Source organism: Narcine bancroftii, chromosome 2, assembly GCF_036971445.1.
Source record: "Narcine bancroftii isolate sNarBan1 chromosome 2, sNarBan1.hap1, whole genome shotgun sequence".
Lineage (NCBI taxonomy): Eukaryota > Metazoa > Chordata > Chondrichthyes > Torpediniformes > Narcinidae > Narcine > Narcine bancroftii.
Window position 1 is genome coordinate 225,443,651 of NC_091470.1, and position 21,120 is coordinate 225,464,770.

General features: G+C 40.7%; 1 protein-coding gene across 2 annotated transcripts in view; it reads right to left on the bottom strand.

The window, feature by feature from the left end:
- dok6 (docking protein 6) overlaps positions 1 to 21,120 on the bottom strand; it is a 517,340-nt gene that overhangs the window by 179,772 nt on the left and 316,448 nt on the right. For both annotated transcript variants that reach the window (XM_069920396.1, XM_069920395.1), the window contains one exon: positions 10,608 to 10,722. In XM_069920396.1, the coding sequence (XP_069776497.1) occupies positions 10,608 to 10,722 (115 nt within the window). The remainder of the gene's footprint in view (positions 1 to 10,607; positions 10,723 to 21,120) is intronic.

Genomic DNA, 21,120 nt, shown 5'->3' on the forward strand with positions numbered 1-21,120 from the left:
CAGGCCATGCCCTCTTCACTCTGCAACCCTCGGGAAAAAGGTACAGGAGCCTAAAGACGAGCACCCAGCAGCACAAGGACAGCTTCTTCTCCTCTGCTATCAGATTCTCGAATGATCAATGAACCATAGTCACTGCCTCGCTTTTTGTGCCCTATTATTTTTACTTTATTTATAGTAATGTTGTAAGATGGTTATAATATGAATATTTGCACTGTGGTGCTGCCACAAAACTCAGAATTTTGTGACAATAAATTCTGATTCTGAGTTGTCCCTGGGGGCTCTGATTTCCTCCCAACATTCTAAAGCGTACCGGGGGTTGTAGGTCAATTGGGTTTAATTGGGCTCAAGGGCCGAAAGGACCTGTTACCATGCTGCATGTCTAAAATTTTTTTTACATTAAAGATCGGAAAAATGGGGAAAAAATTGGCAGATGGAATACGGCACAGGAAAGTAGATGGTCATGCACTTTGATTGAAGAAATAAAGAAGTAGACTATTTTCTATACTAGGAGAGAATTTAAAAAGTGGAGGTCCATGGGAACCAGGAAGTCGACTTTCTACTGTCGAGTCAGCAGTAAAGAAGGCTCTGGGCCTGTACCCGCTGATAAGGAGGGATCTCATTGAAACCTACTGAATATTGAGAGACTGGATCAAGTGTATGTTGAAAAGATGATTCCAGTACTGGGAGAGCCGAGGATCAGAGGGCACAATTCTCAGGATAAAATTATGTCCCTTTAGAAAGGAGGTGCAGAGAAATTCCTTCAACCAGAAGATGGCAAGTCTGTGGAATTGATTGCTGCAGGCAGCTGTGGAGGCCAAGTCATTGGGCAGACTGAAAGCAGAGGCCGATGGGTTCTTGATTAGTAAGAGAATCAAAGGTTACAGGAAGAAGGTGGGTTGAAAGAAAGAATACACCAGCAATGATTTGAAGAGCAGAGCAGACCTAATGAGCTGAATGGCCTAATGATGCTTCTGTCTCTTATGGTCACTGGTCTTAATTCAACATACAGCTGTGATCCTGCCCTCCCTACTCATGACAAAGTGTTGGAGAGACCCACAAATGTTTCCAAAATAAATAGCCATGTGCATTGGTAGGGCATGAGAATAAATATTCACCTTCTGTACCTCATTAGTCACCCCAATGAAGAAGCCACTTTATTTTCACAGGGGGAAAAAAATGTTCAACGATGCTTTCAAAATTTGCAACATCCTGACTTACTCCGTGGAACCACTCGCCCATAACTGTTTAAAATGGAGGAGGAGCATTCAGGATGGCATCGCTAATCACATCCACTTACTGAAAGCACACAGTCACTGGCATAAGGCAGGAGAATGGGGTTGAAAGGAAGAATAACATCACCTACAATTTGAATTGCAGAACAAACCCGATGGGCTGAATGCCCCAATTCTGCCTCCATCTTTTATGGATCGAAAGCTCATAATTCAACATACCCAGTGCAAACAGTGTATAGCCCACTCACCCATCCTGTCAAACACCACTACTCTACCTCTGTCACAGTCGGTTAGCCTCTGCAGAACCCAAAAAATGCAAGTCACCTCAAGCCTGAGGTGTTGCCCGAAAAGGTAAATGATTATTTATTAATTTGTGCCTGTAACCAGCTCTTTGATTCTTACTTCTTTTTAAGTAAGGACAAAATGGCATATTTCTGCAGATTATCCAGTCATCTTGATTGTCAGCTGATTGCACAAGTTCGTCGATCCTCGGTGCAAAACACACAGATACACCGCCAGACATAACACACATACAGACAAACAATACATATGCAGGACAAGTATTCATATATACAAATCAATAAGTAAATATTATTTTGTAAATGTGAAGTTGTTGAATAACAAAGGCCAATTCAGTGCTAGTGTAGATAAAAGAGGAAATTAAATCATTGATTTTTATGCCTTCAATCATACACAAGACACAAGAAAACTGGCAAGTGATCAGAAACTAAGAGCCAATCATGTGTTCTTTCTAACATACTTGGGGAAATTAATTTAACGTACCTTGTCAAAAAGTATATTCAGCAAAGTTTTTATTCAGACAGTATTTACCAGTTTATTTTAATGTATTCTGTGCACAATGACTAATTGGAGCAACGTCTCCTTAACAGTCAGCGTCCAGAAAGTGTCAATTGTATGAAAACTGTTGAAGGCTTTCATATTCAGGGATAGGGGTATTGAACTAATAGTGATATTTTCTTTCATTTTCCAATTCCTTATATATATATTTTTTATTCATGTTACTGTAGAGACCAGAGAGCCACAGGCATCACCTCTCACTGGGTGCTAATTATATGAATTCTTCCACAGTCGCCACCCAAAATAACCTTGTATCTTGGGAACGGTGACACAAATGGATATTCAACAAGGACTGAAACCACTTTAAAGTATAAAATCGAAACAAAAAGAGCATAACTCAGAAAAATCGTGCAGTTATAAAAAGACTCAATGGCTTCGCCAACAATTAAGACATTTCACTAACTCAGGATTCTGACAAATAGAAAAACCAGATCATCTGAATCACCCAGCTGAATTACTGTCCTAGATTTTCCATTAGCATCCTCTGTGTAACTCACTGGGGCACTATAAATTGGCACTTCACCTCACGGGCTTCTTATTGCTTTGTTGCTACATAGATCCTGCGGCCTGGCGGATTTGGCCGAGCTGCAATTTTACGGACACTTTAAAATTAAGCCTTCTGATTTCTGGCCTCAGCATGATGAGGTATCCTTATCAGATCAATCCATTTAAAGAAACATGGCCAACATTTATAATGCACATTTAAAGTCCATTTCAGAAAGTCCCAAAGCATTTTATAGCCAGCGCGAGGCTTCATGAGTTGCTGTTGTAAAATAGGAAACATTGCAGTCAATTTATTCAAGTTTCCACCAACTGAATATTGATATTGGCCAGTTAAAATGTACACCGAGAGATAAACTGACAGGAATATAGCTTAAAAAACCTTTTTTGAAAGTTGTACCATTAACCGGAAACGATCTTTTACCGTCTCCTTATCCAACCTCCCGTGCTCTGCATCTCCATTGAAACCTGGTACGCTTGTTGGAAATCTCTGCTGATGGATTCCACGGAGAAGTCAGAATGGGGAAAATATTTTGAATGATCGTGATCACTGTGCAAAATGTAAACAGTCAAATTACCCTGGGCCCACCATTCTCAACAATTTTGTTTTTGGCTCAGGCCCCCTTGGGGGCTCTGCGCAGAGTTTATGGGGCCCTTTCCCGGTGAAGCAATCGGGTTTAGTTGGTTCCTTCCATACTTTTACCAATGTCATAAAAAAATATTTTATGATTTCAGCCCATCCCCCTCCCCCCCCTAAATGCGATGCGGCCCCCGTTGAGAATGGCTGCTCTGGCCCCTTGGATAGAGCATAGGTTGCCTGCAGGCCAAAATCAGATGAGACTGAGAGTGCAGCAGCCATGTAACTGCACATTTACCACCAGCTCCTTTCATATTGCTTAAGGTCAATCTGCATGATCATTTTATTTTCCCAACTGTTATCAGGATCTTGAACCTCCCTGTCCCACCTTAATCATAAAGGCCTGACATAACAATACTCTAGGACTTCCAAAGATCTGGCTTTTGAAACAGCACTTAATTTTTTTGCACCTCTGAATATTTATCTATCCTTTTATATTTACTATTTTTTTGTTTTTCTGTCATGGCGCATTGTTTTAATACTTATTGTTAGTTCATTTTACTGACGTGTGTAGCTGCAGCCAGAATTCCATTGCATCTGTACATTGCATAAGATAACAAACTTTTCTCATCATCATCTTTACCTCCAGGTACATTGTGATAACACAGCCCAAGCCTAACAATTAACTTTAGCACTGAATACTCAGAGTAGCACAGAATCCTTATTCCTTTACCTGCCAATCCTAAATACAGGAGCCATTGATGTTAAAATTGGTGCAGTCATTTCACGACCAAATAGCTCTTCATTGTAACACTTATGGAGGAAAATATGAAGCCAGGCTCAAAGTAGGGCACTAGATCATTTGTAAATGACAATAACACCGTGAAGATCAAAAGTGATTAACCTCAGAATATTTTCTTTCTCTCTCTTCCAGTCAAATCAAGAACTAAACAAGTGAGGAAAATGGCCTCCTGATTCCCTTTCTTGGATTTAAATCTTTGAGCTGGTAAATAGGTTGGCTCCCGTAAATTGCGCTTCAGTGAAGTGGTGAAGGAATCAAAGATAGAGGGATGTTGGTGGGTACACAGGAGTCAATAGTTTCCAGGTGTTCAAGTGAATAAAGCAGTGAGATGGCTCTGTTGGGAGTTAGCATGGACTAATTGGGATGAATGGCCTCTATAGTGAACATTTCTCTTTGTAATGTCTTGAGAATATGTAGTTGTTTTTTTTGACTTGTAATGAATAAATCTGTTCCAATAGTATTGCGATTTCCATTGTTTATTTTTACTCTAAACAGTAAATTATACTTTAAAACAATTTAGTATATGGATAATATGATATTAATACATTCATAGTCAGCGGTCAAAGAAAATTGTCTGGACCAAGCTCTATATTCTTGATTCTAACAGCACAAAAACCAATTCAAAACTAACCACTTTGTTTATCTCAGATGGTTGAAAACATAGCTTTTAACCTTGATAAGAAAGCTGTAACTATAGAAACACTCAAAGGAATATTTGTGCAGACTGCTAGAAACTTCGAGCTGCTCGAAACTGGCAAAAATATGTTTAGAAGTGATTTTCAGTCATTTTAACTGTTACAGTCTTATTTTATGCATTGGGTGTGTTTGATGTAAATGTTATGTCATGCACAAGCTCTATTTAAATCCAGAATTATCAACTATTTCAATTTTTAAGTTTTATTTTTAATTATTTTGCATTGGATGTGTTTGATGTAAATGTTATGTCATGCACAAGCTCTATTTAAATCCAGAATTATCAACTATTTCAATTTTTAAGTTTTATTTTCAATTATTTTGCTTTAATTATTTTACAGACCCAATTTCTTGAGCATAAAAATATTGAAATAGGCATCCCATAGGCTACATGTTAGTCCATTCTGGTACTAACATATCACAGCAGTTCACTTCATCACCCATGTCCAAATATCCATTAAGTTCTGGATGCAAGAAGAGAATAGCTGTAACCATCTGATTAATTCTACACTGACTAATTTACTCTGGTTCAGACTAAAGAGTCATAGTTCAGCTGGCTAGATTCATCTATCTGAATCAGAGGTAGAAAGGTTCAAGCCCCACAAAGATTTGAGACATAAAAGTCAAGGTGTTCCTGCAGAACTGCTGCCTGAATAGAAGTGACATCATTTTAATAAGCTGTACAACTGTGGCTCCATCAACTATCCAAAGTAGGTGGTTAAAAAAAACCCTGACAAGGTTCGGCATAAAAGGAAGTGGTGTTTTCACGCAGCTTTTACTCTTACAATTCAGGAAAAGTGTGCACAGGGAGCTTCTACAAACAGTAATGTTACAACGACCAAATCAATCATTTTTAAATGTCAGGATGTAGGACAAGGGACAAATATTGTGCAGGCATCCAGGTAAAATACACAGTCTCCTCTTCAACTTGGTGATATGGGATCTTTTACGTTCACCCAAGTGAACTGATGAACGCCTCATTTGAAATATTAGCACCAGCTACAGTGCCAGGCTACGTAGATCTCTTAATTCTCATCTCATTGTAACAATGAAACAGTGTTCTCTGGTCCACGGTGCAAAAACAGTACAAATCCACAAGTTATCGCCTAGATACACGTCTTATATGCATATATTAAAAATAAATATCATTCATAAATAGAAGAGTCACGGGGAGTTGTTTAAGCAGTATCACTGCCCATGGGAAGAAGTTGTTCCTCTGCCTGGTGGTTCTGGCTCTAATACTCCTGTATCTCTTTCCCAATGGATGCAGGGGGTAGGGATCCCTAACAATTTTGCAAGCTCTCTTTAAAGAACAATCCCTATAAATCACATCTCTGGTGTTCTGGGGCGGGTGGCAGGGAGACCTCAGTGATCCTCTCTGCTGCTTCTGCCTCAGCTGACACCTTCTATAGTTTCCACTGAATGGATTTAAAATCACAGTATTTTGTGCATGTATCGGACAATGCATTGTGTTTTTAGCTCTCAATCACAAGCTGATTTCAGCACATAGGCTGCCCTTACTGGTCTCACTTATCTGAGAGGTGACAGAGGGCCATGGATCACAAGTGTTGACATTTGGTTGACTTTTCACGTGTCACTTCATGCTTTCCTTGGGTACAAATCATCCACGAGTTGGAGAAATGTGAGCACCTATTCATCCAGCTTGTCCTGTAACGATCTCCATGAAAGAAACTAAATTGCACGGCAGGCGTATGCTTGAGCTGCTCCTGCTGTGTCCATGGCTAACAGTACATGATGTCTCCAACACAAATAAAACTGTCCCCCAATGTTCAGTGTGGAATACACCAGAGATAATCACTGTGGGGAACTTTACAGCACATTATTCTGGCCCACGGCATCTCCGCACTGACGGACCATGTTAAAACATGGAGCTCATCCAAGTTTAATCGCAACAACACTACTGCACAGACCCTTGGATACGCAGGCATTCAGTCATAGAGACTGTACCTGGTTTGCACCAGTGCTTGCTCAACAAACTATCAAGGTCACTACTTATGCTTACCTTTATCAAACTCGTGAATATCCATGCCAGCAACTAATCCATGTAGAAATCATGGTACCGTTTATGATGTAGGTATAGATGCCAATATCAATGGGAATAGCAATGTTATTGTTATAACATATAATGTAATATGTTCTGATATTTTTATTAAATAGCCAATGCCTATCTGAACTACTTTTGCTTTCACAATTGTGCTAAATTACCTTCCAATAGATAGAGAATATACATTTATCCACTTCAATACTTTATTGGAGTCATAAACATGCGATCATTACAGATTGACAGATTGATGTAACATATGTTCTAAGGTACAGAATATATGAATAATGTGATAGCTGGTAATAGATCTGTGCTCTCTGTCAGTCTTACTGCCAAGACGTTCTGCATACTTCCTTCCAAATTAATGAAACACTGGCTCCTGCGGTGCAGACAATTTCTCAATGCCTTGGGCTACACTACATTCCAATATTTTATTATGTGCTGAGCTTGCACTTAAACATCATCAATAGAGACTGAAGCAAGTTGATTTGCCCCAAGGGAATTCTTTCTACAATACATTCTCTCCTGTATCATGGAAGTTACAATGCAACTTACATAACTCTTCAATCTTCATCTCCAGTGGATAGAACATGGAAATTTGAAATGTTCTGTGCTGAATCACGTGTCCAGAGAAACAGGAAAGCTTACGAGTTATAAGAACGATTGCAACTGAGTATACAAGTTTGATGATGGAAAGGTGATAACTTCTGATGTTAAAGGATACCAAACTTTCCCAAAAACCAGTAGTGTCTTTTAATCATGTGGACAATCTTGTCACGTTGCTTATATTCCTTTCACAATGGTTAAGATATCTTAGCACTATTTGCAATCTAGAGAATCACAGATGGCAATGAGGAATCAGAACAGGAGGGAGATAGATCAGATCATTGAGTGGTGTCACAAGAACAACCTTGCACTCATCATTAATAAAACTAAGGAACTGATTGTTGACTTCCGGAAGGGGAAGCTGGGAGAACACAAGCCAGTCTTCATCATGGGGTCAGCAGTGGAGAGGGTAAAGAAATGCAAATTCCTGAGTGTCAACAGCTCTGGAGATCTATTCTGGGCCCAGCATGTTGATGAAATCACAAAGAAGGCTTTCCAGCAGCTAGACTTCATGAGGAGTTTAAGGCGATTTGATAGGTCAACAAAAACTCTTGCAAATTTCTACAGGGTGTACGATGTAGAGAATTCTTTAAAGGTGGCATCACTGTCTGATATGGAGATGCCAATCCAGAGGACAAGAAAAGACTACAGAGGGTTGTAACCTCAGCCAGCACCATCATGGGTATTGGTTTTCACTCCATTGAGGACATCTATAAGAGACAGTGTCTCAAGAAAGCAGCCTCTATCATCAAGGAACTCACCACCCAGGCCATGCCTTATTCTCACTGCCACCATCAGAAAGGACGTACAGGAGCCAGAAGACACAAACCCAACAGCTTCTTCCCCTCTCCAATCAGATTTCTTAATAGACAATGAACCTAATAGACACTACCTCGCTCTTTTCTTTTTTTGCACTAATTATTTATTTTTAAATATTGCATTTATGACACACATGTCAAACTCTGGCCCGCGGGCCAAATTTGGCCTGCGATATAATTATATTTGGCCCGCAAGATCATTTAAAAAATGTATTAGATGTGGCCCGCTGGCCGCCGCGCAGTATAGCGCATGCAGAGTAATACAACAAATCCCAGAATGCATTGGCGTCAGCCCGCCTATCACCCCCACCTCCTCTGTTTACGTTGCAGGGTCTCACCGTGGACTCTGGTTTTGGGGCCTGGCCGGTGTCAGGGGAAGCCGCTTCCCAGTGCCCGGAACCGGGGGCCTCGGGTCTGACCTCGCCAGGAACGTTGCGCACTCCCCCTCCCTGCCGCAGGCCGACCCGTGACTCACGGTGACGGGGCCGCTGATCCGCCGAGATGCCGCCCTGCAGCGAGAGCCGATGCCCCCGCACTATCGTTGTCCAACCCGATCGCCCGCAAACCCCGCCCTCCCGCACAAAGGCCTGAGTAAGTATTATGAACTTTAATCTCAGGATAAAACGATCTTCTAATAGTTTCATGTCACAGTGATAAATATATTCCTGGTTAAAAATGGTCCTGCACCTGGATACAAGCTCATTAGGCATAAAACTTGAAAAGTGTGTAAATCAAAGGATATCTGTTACAATGGAAAAAGGGCATGGCAAATAACCCTGCTAGAGTTCATGCCCACAATCAGTCACCCATTTGATTGTTTCAGGAATCATGTTATTCTCCCACATTCTCAATAGCCTTCAGATTTTACTATTCGACAGCACACTAGCAACATTTGACAAATCCTCTATAGAGAAATATTATTTATTGAATATTTTATTTCTCATTTGTTAATGCTTCTGGAAAGAGTTTATCCAAAACTATTATTAAACATTTATTTTAATAAGAAAAAGTTTAACATTACATATATTGAAAGAAGAGAAAACATGCAGATGTTGTTGAAAATTTTCAATAAATATTTAGTTCGGCCCTCGACTTAGTCCAAGTTTTTAATTTTGGCCCTCCGTGAATTTGAGTTTGACACCCCTGATTTATGGAACTTTAATTTATAGCAATTTTACACCTGTAACTTCTGCCACAAAATAACAAATTATGTGACACGTTATGCTCTTGACAATAAACCTAATCCTGATTGTTTCATGCCTTCTTTTTTTACAGTGCACCAATCTGCCGTTTCAGAATGATGCATTTGTGATGTGCTCTCACTGTGGTTCAACATGAACGTCTACAGGCGCTGGTGATCGAAGTCAAAACGCAGACAAGCTGGAGGGACTCAGCCAGTCTCGCAGCATCCATAGTCAATATGTCTATCCATATTGACTAGGTCTGGCCACAAACAACAATGTTCCCCTCACACTTGCGCAGCCTGATGGTTGATAATTGAATCTTCTGACATTTACACTGGCTCAGTGCTTGTTAGCACCTGAGGAAATATTAAAGGATAATAACTGGAGGTGTCTCATGATAGGGCATTCTTTTTTCATTACTGCCAATTAAATGTACTCTCTGATTACATAGCCAAAAGGCATGTCTTTCCTATGATTTTATTACCTATATTTAGTGTAGTTAACAAAAAATCTTACCATTTTAGCAAAATTTGCAAGTTAAAAGGCCATTTTCTATCGGGGACATGAGATGGAAAGAATGAAACATAGCTCACAGTGAATTATGTTTTTAAAGCCGGTGAAAAGAATAGTTAAATGACTATTTTAAGCCCAGCAGAGACCGATGACAGGAATCCTGACTGATGTCTATTGGCTGCACATGTAGCAAATTGCTCCATAGAATTATTCAGCACATTGGAAAATTCAAAATGATTTTAAAAGGATATATTAATTACATCAGGAAACCAAAATAATCTGATCAGCTAGCACTGTAGGGCATAATTATTTTTTCACCTTCCTTTTCTGCATACAAAAACACATCAATCCACAGCTCAATTCCATCACTCCAAAAACTCTCATTACATTCTTTGACTGTTCCCTGCATTTCACGGTGTTGCTCGTTGCAAGATAGCTGGTGCCACTGGAAATATTACATAATACAGAATGCATCACAAAGTACATTATAAAGTATCACAGACATAATTTACACAATGTGAAAGGTTGATAAAATATTTTCTTTATTTCAGAGCAATGCTTATCTTTGCTTAATGTTAAAAAACCAATATATCTTTAAAAATCAATAGTTCTAATTCACCATCAACATGAATATCTTCATCAAATTATCTTTACAATAAAAATATGCTGCCTTTCTCTCTTTGCATGTTAATCTGGATGGGTTTACATTTCCAAAATGGCCTGAACTTCCTGAAGCTATAGATGCACAAGTAATTGCTTACCTGACTCACAGGCAAATGTCTTTGATGTTTCATCATGAAAGATAATTGCCACAGCATGTTTCTTTGTCTCTCGGGGCAACCTGTTTACGTTCCTGATGCTGTGCAGCTCAGTTACCTAGAAGCAAGAGTCAGATTCATTATAAAAATTGCACAATCTTTCACAAGGGAGAATGGCATTGTTTTCTTGCTGGTATTTTTTGTGTGTGTATTCACCACAATGAGAGATTCTAGCAATGAGGAATAAATATTCCCCCCTTTCCCCCCACCCCCCGAGTTGGGATCATGCATTGGCTGCATCAAGCATCCAAGATTATCTAGATGGATGTAGACAGACCCTATTCAGTACAAATCTGACAGGCCAAATTGCATCCTTCCTGTAAATCCTTCCATTCAACCAACATAACTTTCATTCACAAATTCAGTAAGCCATATTTTGCATGTCAATATTTCTCATTGCAGTTCTCTTCAAAAAGCTCACAGAGATTGACAATATTCCCACCAAATTAGGGGCAACCTTTTACTGGATTGTAAGCACTCAAAGCCTTTACATAAGAACAAGGATAGGTGATTGTGGTCTCACCTATGTGCACATAGGACCATCCAGCACTATATTTAAGGTGTCAGCCCTGGAAAAACGATTCTCACACTTCAGTAAGATAAATAATGTTGTATTTACAACATTAGCCTGAATAATAGAAGATTATCACATCTCTGCCTTTACTTGGTATTAGTTTCTGATCCAGAATGTTATCAAGACCCAAAATTAAGACTAATATTTTAGTGCATTACTTATGGTATTTTGCATCATTTTAATTACTGATATGCAAATTAGGTGTTTCCGTGAAGCTTCTCAGATGAACGAGAAAGATGCTTAGGAGATCCATTCAGTGTTTTTGGCTAATATTTGTCTTTCAGCCAATGCTAATTAAAATATCCTGTCACGTATTGCTGGCTCTTTGATCTTGCTGTCCATGTATTAATTGGTACTTACCCAGCATTAGTTCATAAATTACAACCCAATGCAATCCCAGGATTTGCAGGCCTTACACATACTCCAGATTCATTTCAGTCTCGCTATGTTTTAAAATATCAGGAACGAGAGTCCTCCAAGCCAGTTCACCACATGTTGCCTGCCTTACCTCTGCAGCGTACCTTGGCTCTGAACATTTTCATTCTCTCTCTGCACCACAAATTTTGCACGTCATTGATTCTTGTCACTTGCTATGTGTGGATCAAGTGGCCACATGATCAGACATCGACCCATGCATGGTGTGGAGCCAGGAAGCAACCAAGCCTTCGACCTACACTACAAAATGAATCAATGCCTTCAGAAGAGTAGGGGGAAAACTGTAAATGGAGGCATCAATGCCTCTGAGCAGAAAGCCCTGCAAAAGGCAGTGGACACAGCCCAGTACATCACTGGAGAAACTCTCCACATCATCGAGAACATCTACATGGAATGCTGCTGTCAGAGAGCAGCAGAAATCATCCAGGATCCACACCATCCAGTCCATGCTCTGTTCTCGCTGCTGTCATCAGGAAAGAGGTGCCACAAGATTCAAACAGGTACAGGAACAATGGTTACCCCTCCACAATTAGACTCCTAAACAACAGAATCACTCAAAGATTTATTGAAGGATTCTTGCATATTATTGACTGAATTTTTTTTTCTGTATTGCACAATTTATTTACATTTCTTTATTTACATTTCTTTCTTTTAAATTTAAATTTTAAACTTAGGCATATAGAACGATTACAGACCATTTTGGCGCACAACATGCCATCCTATTTACACCCTATTAACCTACACCCTCTGGTCTGTTTTGAACAGTGGGGAGGAAACCTGAGCCCCTGAGAGAAACCCACGCAGCCACGGGGAGAACATACAGTGCAGATTCGAACCCCGATTCCAATCGCTGGCAATGTAAAGGCGTTGCGCTAATTGCTACGCCAACCAAGCCACCCTTTTGCTTGCATTTCTTTCTACTTGAGTAGGTTACAGTTACCACTAATTATAAATTCTGCCAAGCCTGCAGGAAAAAAGAACCTAAGGATTGTGTGTGATGTCATGCAAGTTCAGCACTCTGACAAGAAATGTGAACTTTAATTTTGCCAATACCTGTCCTTTTCTTTATTTCTGTGCATACTGATGGCATCATTGAGGTGGTGGCCTGGAGTTAGTCAGGCTGACAGTACTATTCAACGATTTAACCATCTGCAGCAGCTGGGCTGAAGGACTGACTGTGTCCCAACCAATGTCATAATTCAACTCCCTCGCAACGTCAAGCTCAGAACATCAAATGGGTTATCCTAATGATGCTATCGGCAAATGTACTTGAAGCCAAAGTACTAAAGATATCTAAACTGTCAAGAGCCAAAAAAAAGGACTTTGATAAAAAAATTTAGTGTCCACAGACTATATATTTTTTCCCAGTGGATCATTAACTCTGTCCTCAGTCTTTGACAGCATTTCCGAAGAATACAACCAGTCTCTACATTCTCTTTGTGAGACCACACTGCCATTTAAAGAACCACTTTTTATTTTGTATATATTTCATCAAAATTATAGCAGGTGATTGCCTTTACAGTTCATCTTCCATATTTGTAGCAAGGCCTTACCGTTGGACTGTTAATTCAACATAAAGTGAGTATGCAGATTTAAATCAGGATTAATCACGCTAATAAATAGAGCTGATATTTATTCTGATGGTATTGCCAGTCGCCACATTTAAGTCGTATGTAAGCTTCATTGCGCAAGCAAGAATGAGCTGCAGCAACCTAAGTGCTACAATGGCAGTGGAAAGTGATTGGTTTTGTGTGGGGAATCACAACCTGCAAAAGGTACAGCATTTGTCAGTGCTTTGTCTATTCGGCACCATTATGTGGACTGTCATATCAATATTTAGTACCCTGGTACATGGTGCAATGAGATTGCCATTGGGTTAACAGGCAAAACTCAAACTGGTCCTCATGGTGGGGTTAGCAATGGAAAGGGTAAAGCACTTCAAATTCCTGGCTGCAAACACCTCTGAAGATCTATCCTGGGGCCTCCATGTCGATGCAATCATGAAGAGGCTATACTTCGTGAAGAGTTTGAGGAGATTTGGTACACCAACAAAGACTCCTACAAATTTCTACAGGGTGCATCGTGGAGAGCATTCCGACTGGTTGCATCACTGTCTGGTATGGAGATGCCAATGCACAGGACAGGAAGAGTTGTGAACTTGGCCAGCGCCATCATGGGTGTTAGTCTTCATTCCCTTGAGGACATCTACAAGAGGCGGTGTCTCAAAGATCCTCACCACCTAGGCCATGCCCTATTCTCACTGCTACCATCAGAAAGGAGGTAAAGGAACCTGCAGATGAATACCCAAAGGCACAAAAGCAGTTTCTCCCCCTCTACCTTCAGATTTCTGAAAGGACAATGAACCACAGGCAGTACCTCATTTTTTCTCTTCTTTTTGTACTAATTTATTTATTTTTAATAAAATGTAATCCAGTGGTTCTCCACCTTTTTCTTTCCACTCACATATCACTTTAAGTAATCCCTGTCCCATCGGTGCTCTGTGATTAGTAAGGGATTGCTTAAGGTGGTATGTGAGTGGGAAGGGAAGGTTGAGAATCACTGTTCCAGACCCAATTGTTACTGAAATATTTTGCTTGAGAAAAAACATCCTTTGGAGTTATGAAACCATGCACATAACGAGTCAATGAGGTATGATTAAAACAGCGGTTTTCAAACTTTTTCTTTCCACTCACATGCCACCTTAAACAATCTCTTACTAATCACAGAGCACCTATGGCATAGGGAATACTTAAAGTCGTATGTGAGTGGAAAAAGGTTAAGAACCAGTGCTATAGCAATACTTTACACCTAGAATGCTGCTGCAAGGCAATGTATTTCATGATATGTGCTCATGACTACCTCGGCACTTGGTAATGCCCTTAATGGACAAGCTTTTCTCTACTCAAAAGCAGCAAAGAAAGCGGATTTGATAAGCGGTCAAATTCCAACAAACTGGTTATACCAAGTTAACTCTACTTGTTCTATTCCACACCTATGGCTCAAACCTCCTGACCCTCTCAGAGCCTGCCTTTTGTAATTGCATTAAAAAAAACTGAGAGTAGCAATGGGAAGTTGTCAGGTTGTGGCAGAAGAAAGAAAGGAGACGGTCAGGTTCAGGAGCATGGTACGCAATGATGTAGCAATTTGGATCAAGGTGTGGGGATCCCAGGGAATTGGATTGAGAGCAGAATGAAGATTCCAGGGCAGTGAAATCAGAGCACAGAGTGTGGTGATCACGGCACAGAAAGAAAGGAATGGGTCAAGAACTGGAATTAGGACAGCACATTGAATTATGAAACCAGTCACAGAATTAATATTCACAGTTCAATTGATAAACGCCTTCAGGCCTAGCCACATCAAAACATATTTTGAGATAAATGGACAGTAGGCAATAGACAACAGGTGCAGGAGTAGGCCATTTGGCCCTTTGAGCCAGCACTACCATTCCCTGTGACCATGGCTTATCATCCACAATCAGTTCCCCGTTCCCACTTTCTCGCCATATCCCCTGACTCCGCGATCTTTGAGCACTATCTAACTCAGGTTTTAAGGAAGATAAATCCATGCCAAGTCTTTAAGAGACATCTTTAGATGAAATGAGTCAACCAATAGAAACAATAAGAGAAAACTTATCCTCTTCATATTGTGGTAAAATTTTCCACATTGCATTGTTGACTTCCCTAAAGCAGGAACAGATATGAAAATGTTACACATTAAACACAAATAAACATATTTCCTACTTGCCAAATTTGGCAATTTGATGACTGGCATGATTTAGAAAGTGCTGGATGAATGTATCATCAACATTTTTGTCTAATGAATGAACAGAAAATGAGATTCCATTTGGAGTTCTCTCTGCAGTTCTGGCCACCCAGCGATAGGAGAAAGATCATTAACCTGGAAATGGTGCAGAAAAAGATTCACAAGACGGTTGCCAGGGTTAGTAGACTTGAATTGTAAAGGGAGGTTGGATAAGCTATGATGTTTCTCATGACATTCTCATTTTCCTAGTGCAAGAGAATCAGATTTTGGATTTATTGTCAGAGTACATTCATGGAATCAGATACAACCCTGGGATTCTTTTTTTCTGCAGGCAAGGGAGAGTCACCACTTATTGGTTGTGGAAAGAACTATATGTAACATACACATGTAAACAAGAAATGTAAACAAACAGACTGCAGTGCAGAGAAAGAAAAACAATCAATAAAGTTCAAAAATTAAGAGTCCCTGATTGAGTTTGTTATTGAAGAGTCTGATGGTCGAGTTCCTGAACCTGGTGGTGTGGGTCTTGTGGCACCTGTACATCTTTCCTGATGGCAGCAGTGAGGACAGAGGATGTGCTGGGTGGTGTGGATCCTTGATGAATGCTGCTGCTCTCTGTTGGCAGCAATCTCTGTAGATGTTTTCGATGGTGGGGAGAGTTTTGCCTGTGATGTAACTGGGCTATGTCCACTAAATCGCGCAAAGCTTTACACTCACAGTCCCCATACCAGACCGTGATGCAACCAGTCAGCACATTTTCTGTAGAAATTTGCCAGGGTTTCCAATGACATTGTTAGGTAAAAACATCATGAGCTGGGAATGAAGAAGGAGTCACCCAGTGCTGGGCCGTAACAAGATGCAGATGTGACCTTGTACACTCAAGATAAGCTTGGCACTAACAAGAATGATGAGCAGCAGACTAACAGAGAAGGGTAGCAACAGTTTATTCATTGGACAATGTAATGGTATGATAATTTACTAAGTACGTATCCTGAGGTATTAAAAAAAACACCACTTGCTGATATCGGGAGAATGCGCCTTCTCCAACTAACACTGTTAGTTGCAAGTGTTACAATCCGGCAATAAAGAACAAAGAACCTCGATTTCGACTCAGTCTGGTGTCTGACTCACTCATTCATGAACAAAGCAGACCTAACACATGCCAAATCTCCACAAACTCCTGAGGAAGTAACGACACTGGACATACTTTCTTCATGATGCCATTGGGTCCAAGATAGTGACTTCCAAGAACTTACTCATCCTCTCCACCTCTGATCCTCCAATGACCACTGCATTGTACACCTCTGGTTTTCCCTTCCTGAAGTCAACAATCAGCTCCTTGGTTTTGGTGACATTGATTCCGAGGTTCAGCCAAGTTTTTAATCTCCCTTGTGTATATTGACTCATCACCCCTTTTTATACAATTCACTACCATGGCATTGTCAGCAAATTTGTAGATGGTGTTGTTGTCGTACTGAGCTACACAGTCATAGGTGTGAAGTGAGTAGAGGAGGGGGATAACAACACAGCCCAGTGGTGCTCTGGTATTGATGGAGATTATGGAGGAGACGTTCTTTCCAACCCTCACTGATTATTGACTGGAGGTGAGGAAATTCAGGATCCAATTACACAGTGGGGAGTTGAGTCCCAGGTCTTGGGGTTTGCTGATCAGTTTTGAGAGAATGATGATGGTAATGCTGAGCGGTAGTCAATAAAGAGCATCCTGATGTATGCATCTTTGCTGTCCAGGGTGCTCCAGGGCTTTGGTTAGAGCCAGTGAGATGGCATCTGTCATAGACCTATTGCTACGCTAGGTGAATTGTAATGTATCCATGTCGCCGCTCAAACAGGAGCTGATTTGTTTCAACATCAGCCTTTCAAAACACGTCATCACTGTTGATGTGAGGGCCACTGTTCGACAGTCATTTAGGCATTTTAACACACACTTCTTGGGCACCACTATGATTTAAGTTTGTTTGAGATGTTGAAGATGTTTGTAAATACTTTGGTAAGCACAGATTTTTGATACTCAGCCGGGTTCTCTGTCCGGAGCAGATGCTTTCCTCAGTTTCGCTCTCCTGAAGGCAGCTTTCATGTCATCTTTGGATACGGGATAGTAGAGGATCTAAAACTAGATGGTGTAGATTTAGGGTGAGAAGGAAAGTATTTAAAGGCATCTTCACAAAGAGCATTGTGGGCATATGGAACAAGTTGCCAGAGGAAGTGGTAGGGGTGGGATATTTGGAGAGATACATTGATCGGGAAGGTCTGGAGACCACATGCCGACAAATGGGATTAGCTTAATCGGTACAGACAAGATGGATTGAAGGTGCATTTCCATGTTGTGGAACACTGTGACTTTGACTCCATATTGTTGCATACCAAAGCATGTATGCCTTGTGCACAACCAACCAATCTTCATGGGTCCCCTTGAAAAAACACCATTGTACAAAAGTCACCAGAAAGAATTGACAAGCAAAGGTCAAGACCTATGGTAACCTTCAAAAGAAACGGGTAAGTTTCTTGCAAGGAGGAGACATTGCTACCTTTGCAACTCATTGGCATGCATCAGTGTGGAGTCATAGACACATGGTTCCACAGATGGAACTGGGGTATTCCCCCAGTTACTGGTGCCCTGCACTATGTGCTGCCTGCATGCATTTGAATGTGGATGCAATATTGGACAAGAGCAGTGCATGCTTCGATAGGGAAACCAATAATAAACCTTGGAGAGGACTACAGAGTGATGGTGCTGGAAACACTGTGAAACCCTCGGCCGAGATTCTCCATTTGGTCGGTGAGTATGGGATCACGTGAACTTATTCCACCCAACTGGACAACATTGCAGAGTCATTAGTTGGAGAAGAGTGCAGTATGTCATATGAATGGAGTAGCTGTTGTTACAGCCTAACTGGCAGAGAAGATTATTTGTGTTGGTTTATGTATACATTTCAAACTGCAAGAAAATCAATGGAGGTAGTTAAAAAGGCAGAGCTGAACACCTACAGCAGGAGCTAGGTGGGGATTAAGGAGTCAGAGAGATACCACATTGGAATTATTGAAGTGGGAGATGTTAAATAAGAGCAGGAAGTCAGATGAAGAGTGCGATAGTGAAGGAACAGAACCATGAACAAAGGAATCGGAGAATGACAGCAAGAAAAAAAATGATCCATTAATAAAATTGTTGGAGAGGCAAAAGAAATGATGGGCTGGCATGAGTTCTCCTCATTAAGCTTTATATTTGTCCCTGATTCTTTTCACAATTATTATCTACCTTCAGTATTGGAAACTAATTAGGGACATGATAGCAGGCCAAAGCCATCTCCATGGCAACAATCTATGATAGTCAGCAAATGGAAAATCTGAAGTCTATTTCTCTTCAGTTCACCCTGTTTTGCTACCCAACCATAAACGCTTAAATAATTTCTTTAGGTGTAACATTACAGCATTGGGATAAGGGTGGTAATATTTCTCATATATTCTCCACAGCATACGTTTGAACACAAGGCCATTAACTTTATTCTGAGGCTGTTAACACTAAGCCAGGCAGCCCAAAGGTGATCCCATAATGTGATGGAGACCTGTCCAATATTTGCTTGTGACTCTCGCATTCGAAATTAATTTTTTTTAAATTTACTGCTGTGACAGATGATGTTATATTTTATATTGTATATAATTTTGTTTTATATGTTTTATAGGAGATAAATTGTGCCAAGTTTTTTTTAGTGTAGGTCACATACAAACACTTAATAACAGATCTCATTCAAAATTCCAGAGCTCTGCTCAAGCCAGATAGTCCAGGCTCCAGGTGTCTTTGAAAATCTTTCAAGATTGCCTATAGAGACATCAGAAGTAGGTGTTAATTGGACATGTTGTGGAGCAATGGACTATTGTTTTGGAAAACGACAGATGAAGAAATTCAAAAGATTGGGTCTGGAGCTGCAGTCAGAGTGCAGTTGGCTGTTCTAAGAGGTTCACGTAGTTTTCTGAGAGAGAGGAGGGAGGGGGTGGAGAGTGAGAGAGAGGTGGGAGAGAGAGAGGTGGGGGTAGAGAGAGAGAGAGGCAGGGGGGAGAGAGAGAGAGAGAGGTGGGAGAGAGAGAGAGAGAGAGAGAGAGGAGGGAGAGGGTGGAGAGAGAGAGAGGTGGGAGAGAGAGGTGGGGGAGAGAAAGAGAGAGAGAGGCAGGGGAGAGAGAGAGAGAGAGATGGAAGAGAGAGAGAGGTGGGAGGGAGGGAGAGAGAGAGAATTCAGTTCTACTGTTCAGCAGTTGAGACTGGAATATGGCAAGCTTGTGATAAAACCCTATTTTGAAGTCGGGTTGTGAGTTTTTAGTTCAGCCTGGTTAAAGCCCTTGTGGTCCATACAAAAAGAGAGGACTGGCTGTCTAATGTTTCACTTTAAATAAGGGAAACAGAAAAGGAACTCTATGGTGACCTGAAAGAAAGAGATTTTCATCTGGAGAACCCTGAGGCGGCAAGTTTCTTCAGCAAGACACTATTGTGGCTAATCAGAAGCAATCAGTTGTGGTGTCCAATGAGCAACAAATCTCTCCCTGAAAACCAACAAGAACCTTCCTGAGTGATAACCATTTACCTTTCAAGTACCAAAGCCTGGAAGGAGTCACGTGATGGAGTAGTGGCTGGTAGGAGAATACCAGCCCTCTCCAGAAAAGAAGAAATAAAGTGAAGAAAATACAAAGTTCAAGAAACACAAAACATAACAAATAAAAGATGAAGTTGTGGAGAAAAGAAAGAAAATGGCACCCAAGAAGGAAAAACTAAAAACAACAGGAAAAAAAAAAGACACCGGAAGAGAAAGGAGAAGGCCTTACCTGCATGAAGAAACAGGGAACCGTCGTGGAAAAGAGAGCCTGTTCCCTAAGGTCGGTGACGACCCTGCAGAGTCGCGACCTCCCGACCGCTGGACTACAAAAATGGCTCTCTGAGCCAAACAAAAGCATGCAACTGCACATGCGCACACTAAGGAAAAAGAGAACACCGACGGGAGGGGGGCCCAGCTGAGGAGTGAACAAACACAGCGTGACCAGCTGAGGGAACCGACACCAGGGCTCTCAGCTGGAAGAAGAGGAAAGCGACAGGAAAGGGAGTGATAGAAAAGAAGGACAGCAACAGGAGGCCCAACAGATAATTAGCCCAGAAGAAGAGGACCAACAAGAAGCCAAGCAAGAAGAAGTGAGCAAAGTGAGGCAAGAAATTCAACAGGAAAGTCAGAAGAGACACAGATATAAGGAAGAGAAGAAGAAGACACAAACACAGGTGCAGACACAGAAGAAGAGGAAGAAGAAGACCAAGCTCTGCACAGAGAAATAGAGGGTAAAATAGATGGACAGTATATAGATTTTTTAAAATTTCAAGAACAAATGAGAGCATTAAAAGAATGGTTGACATTAGAATTTAGTGAAATGAAAAGAAAAATGAAAAGTACAGAAGAAAAAGTGAGTAGAATAGAGCTGGTCATGACAGAAATAGGGAAAAGATTAGAAAATGTGGAAGAACAAGAAACAGCTGTAGAAATGGAAGTGAATGACTTAAGAAGAAAATTGGAAGAAAGTGACAAAAAAGAGACACAAGAGTTGTTAGCTCAGAAGATTGATATAATGGAATATAGTAGGCGAAACAATATAAAGATAGTGGGCCTTAAGGAAGATGAAGAAGGCAAAGAAATG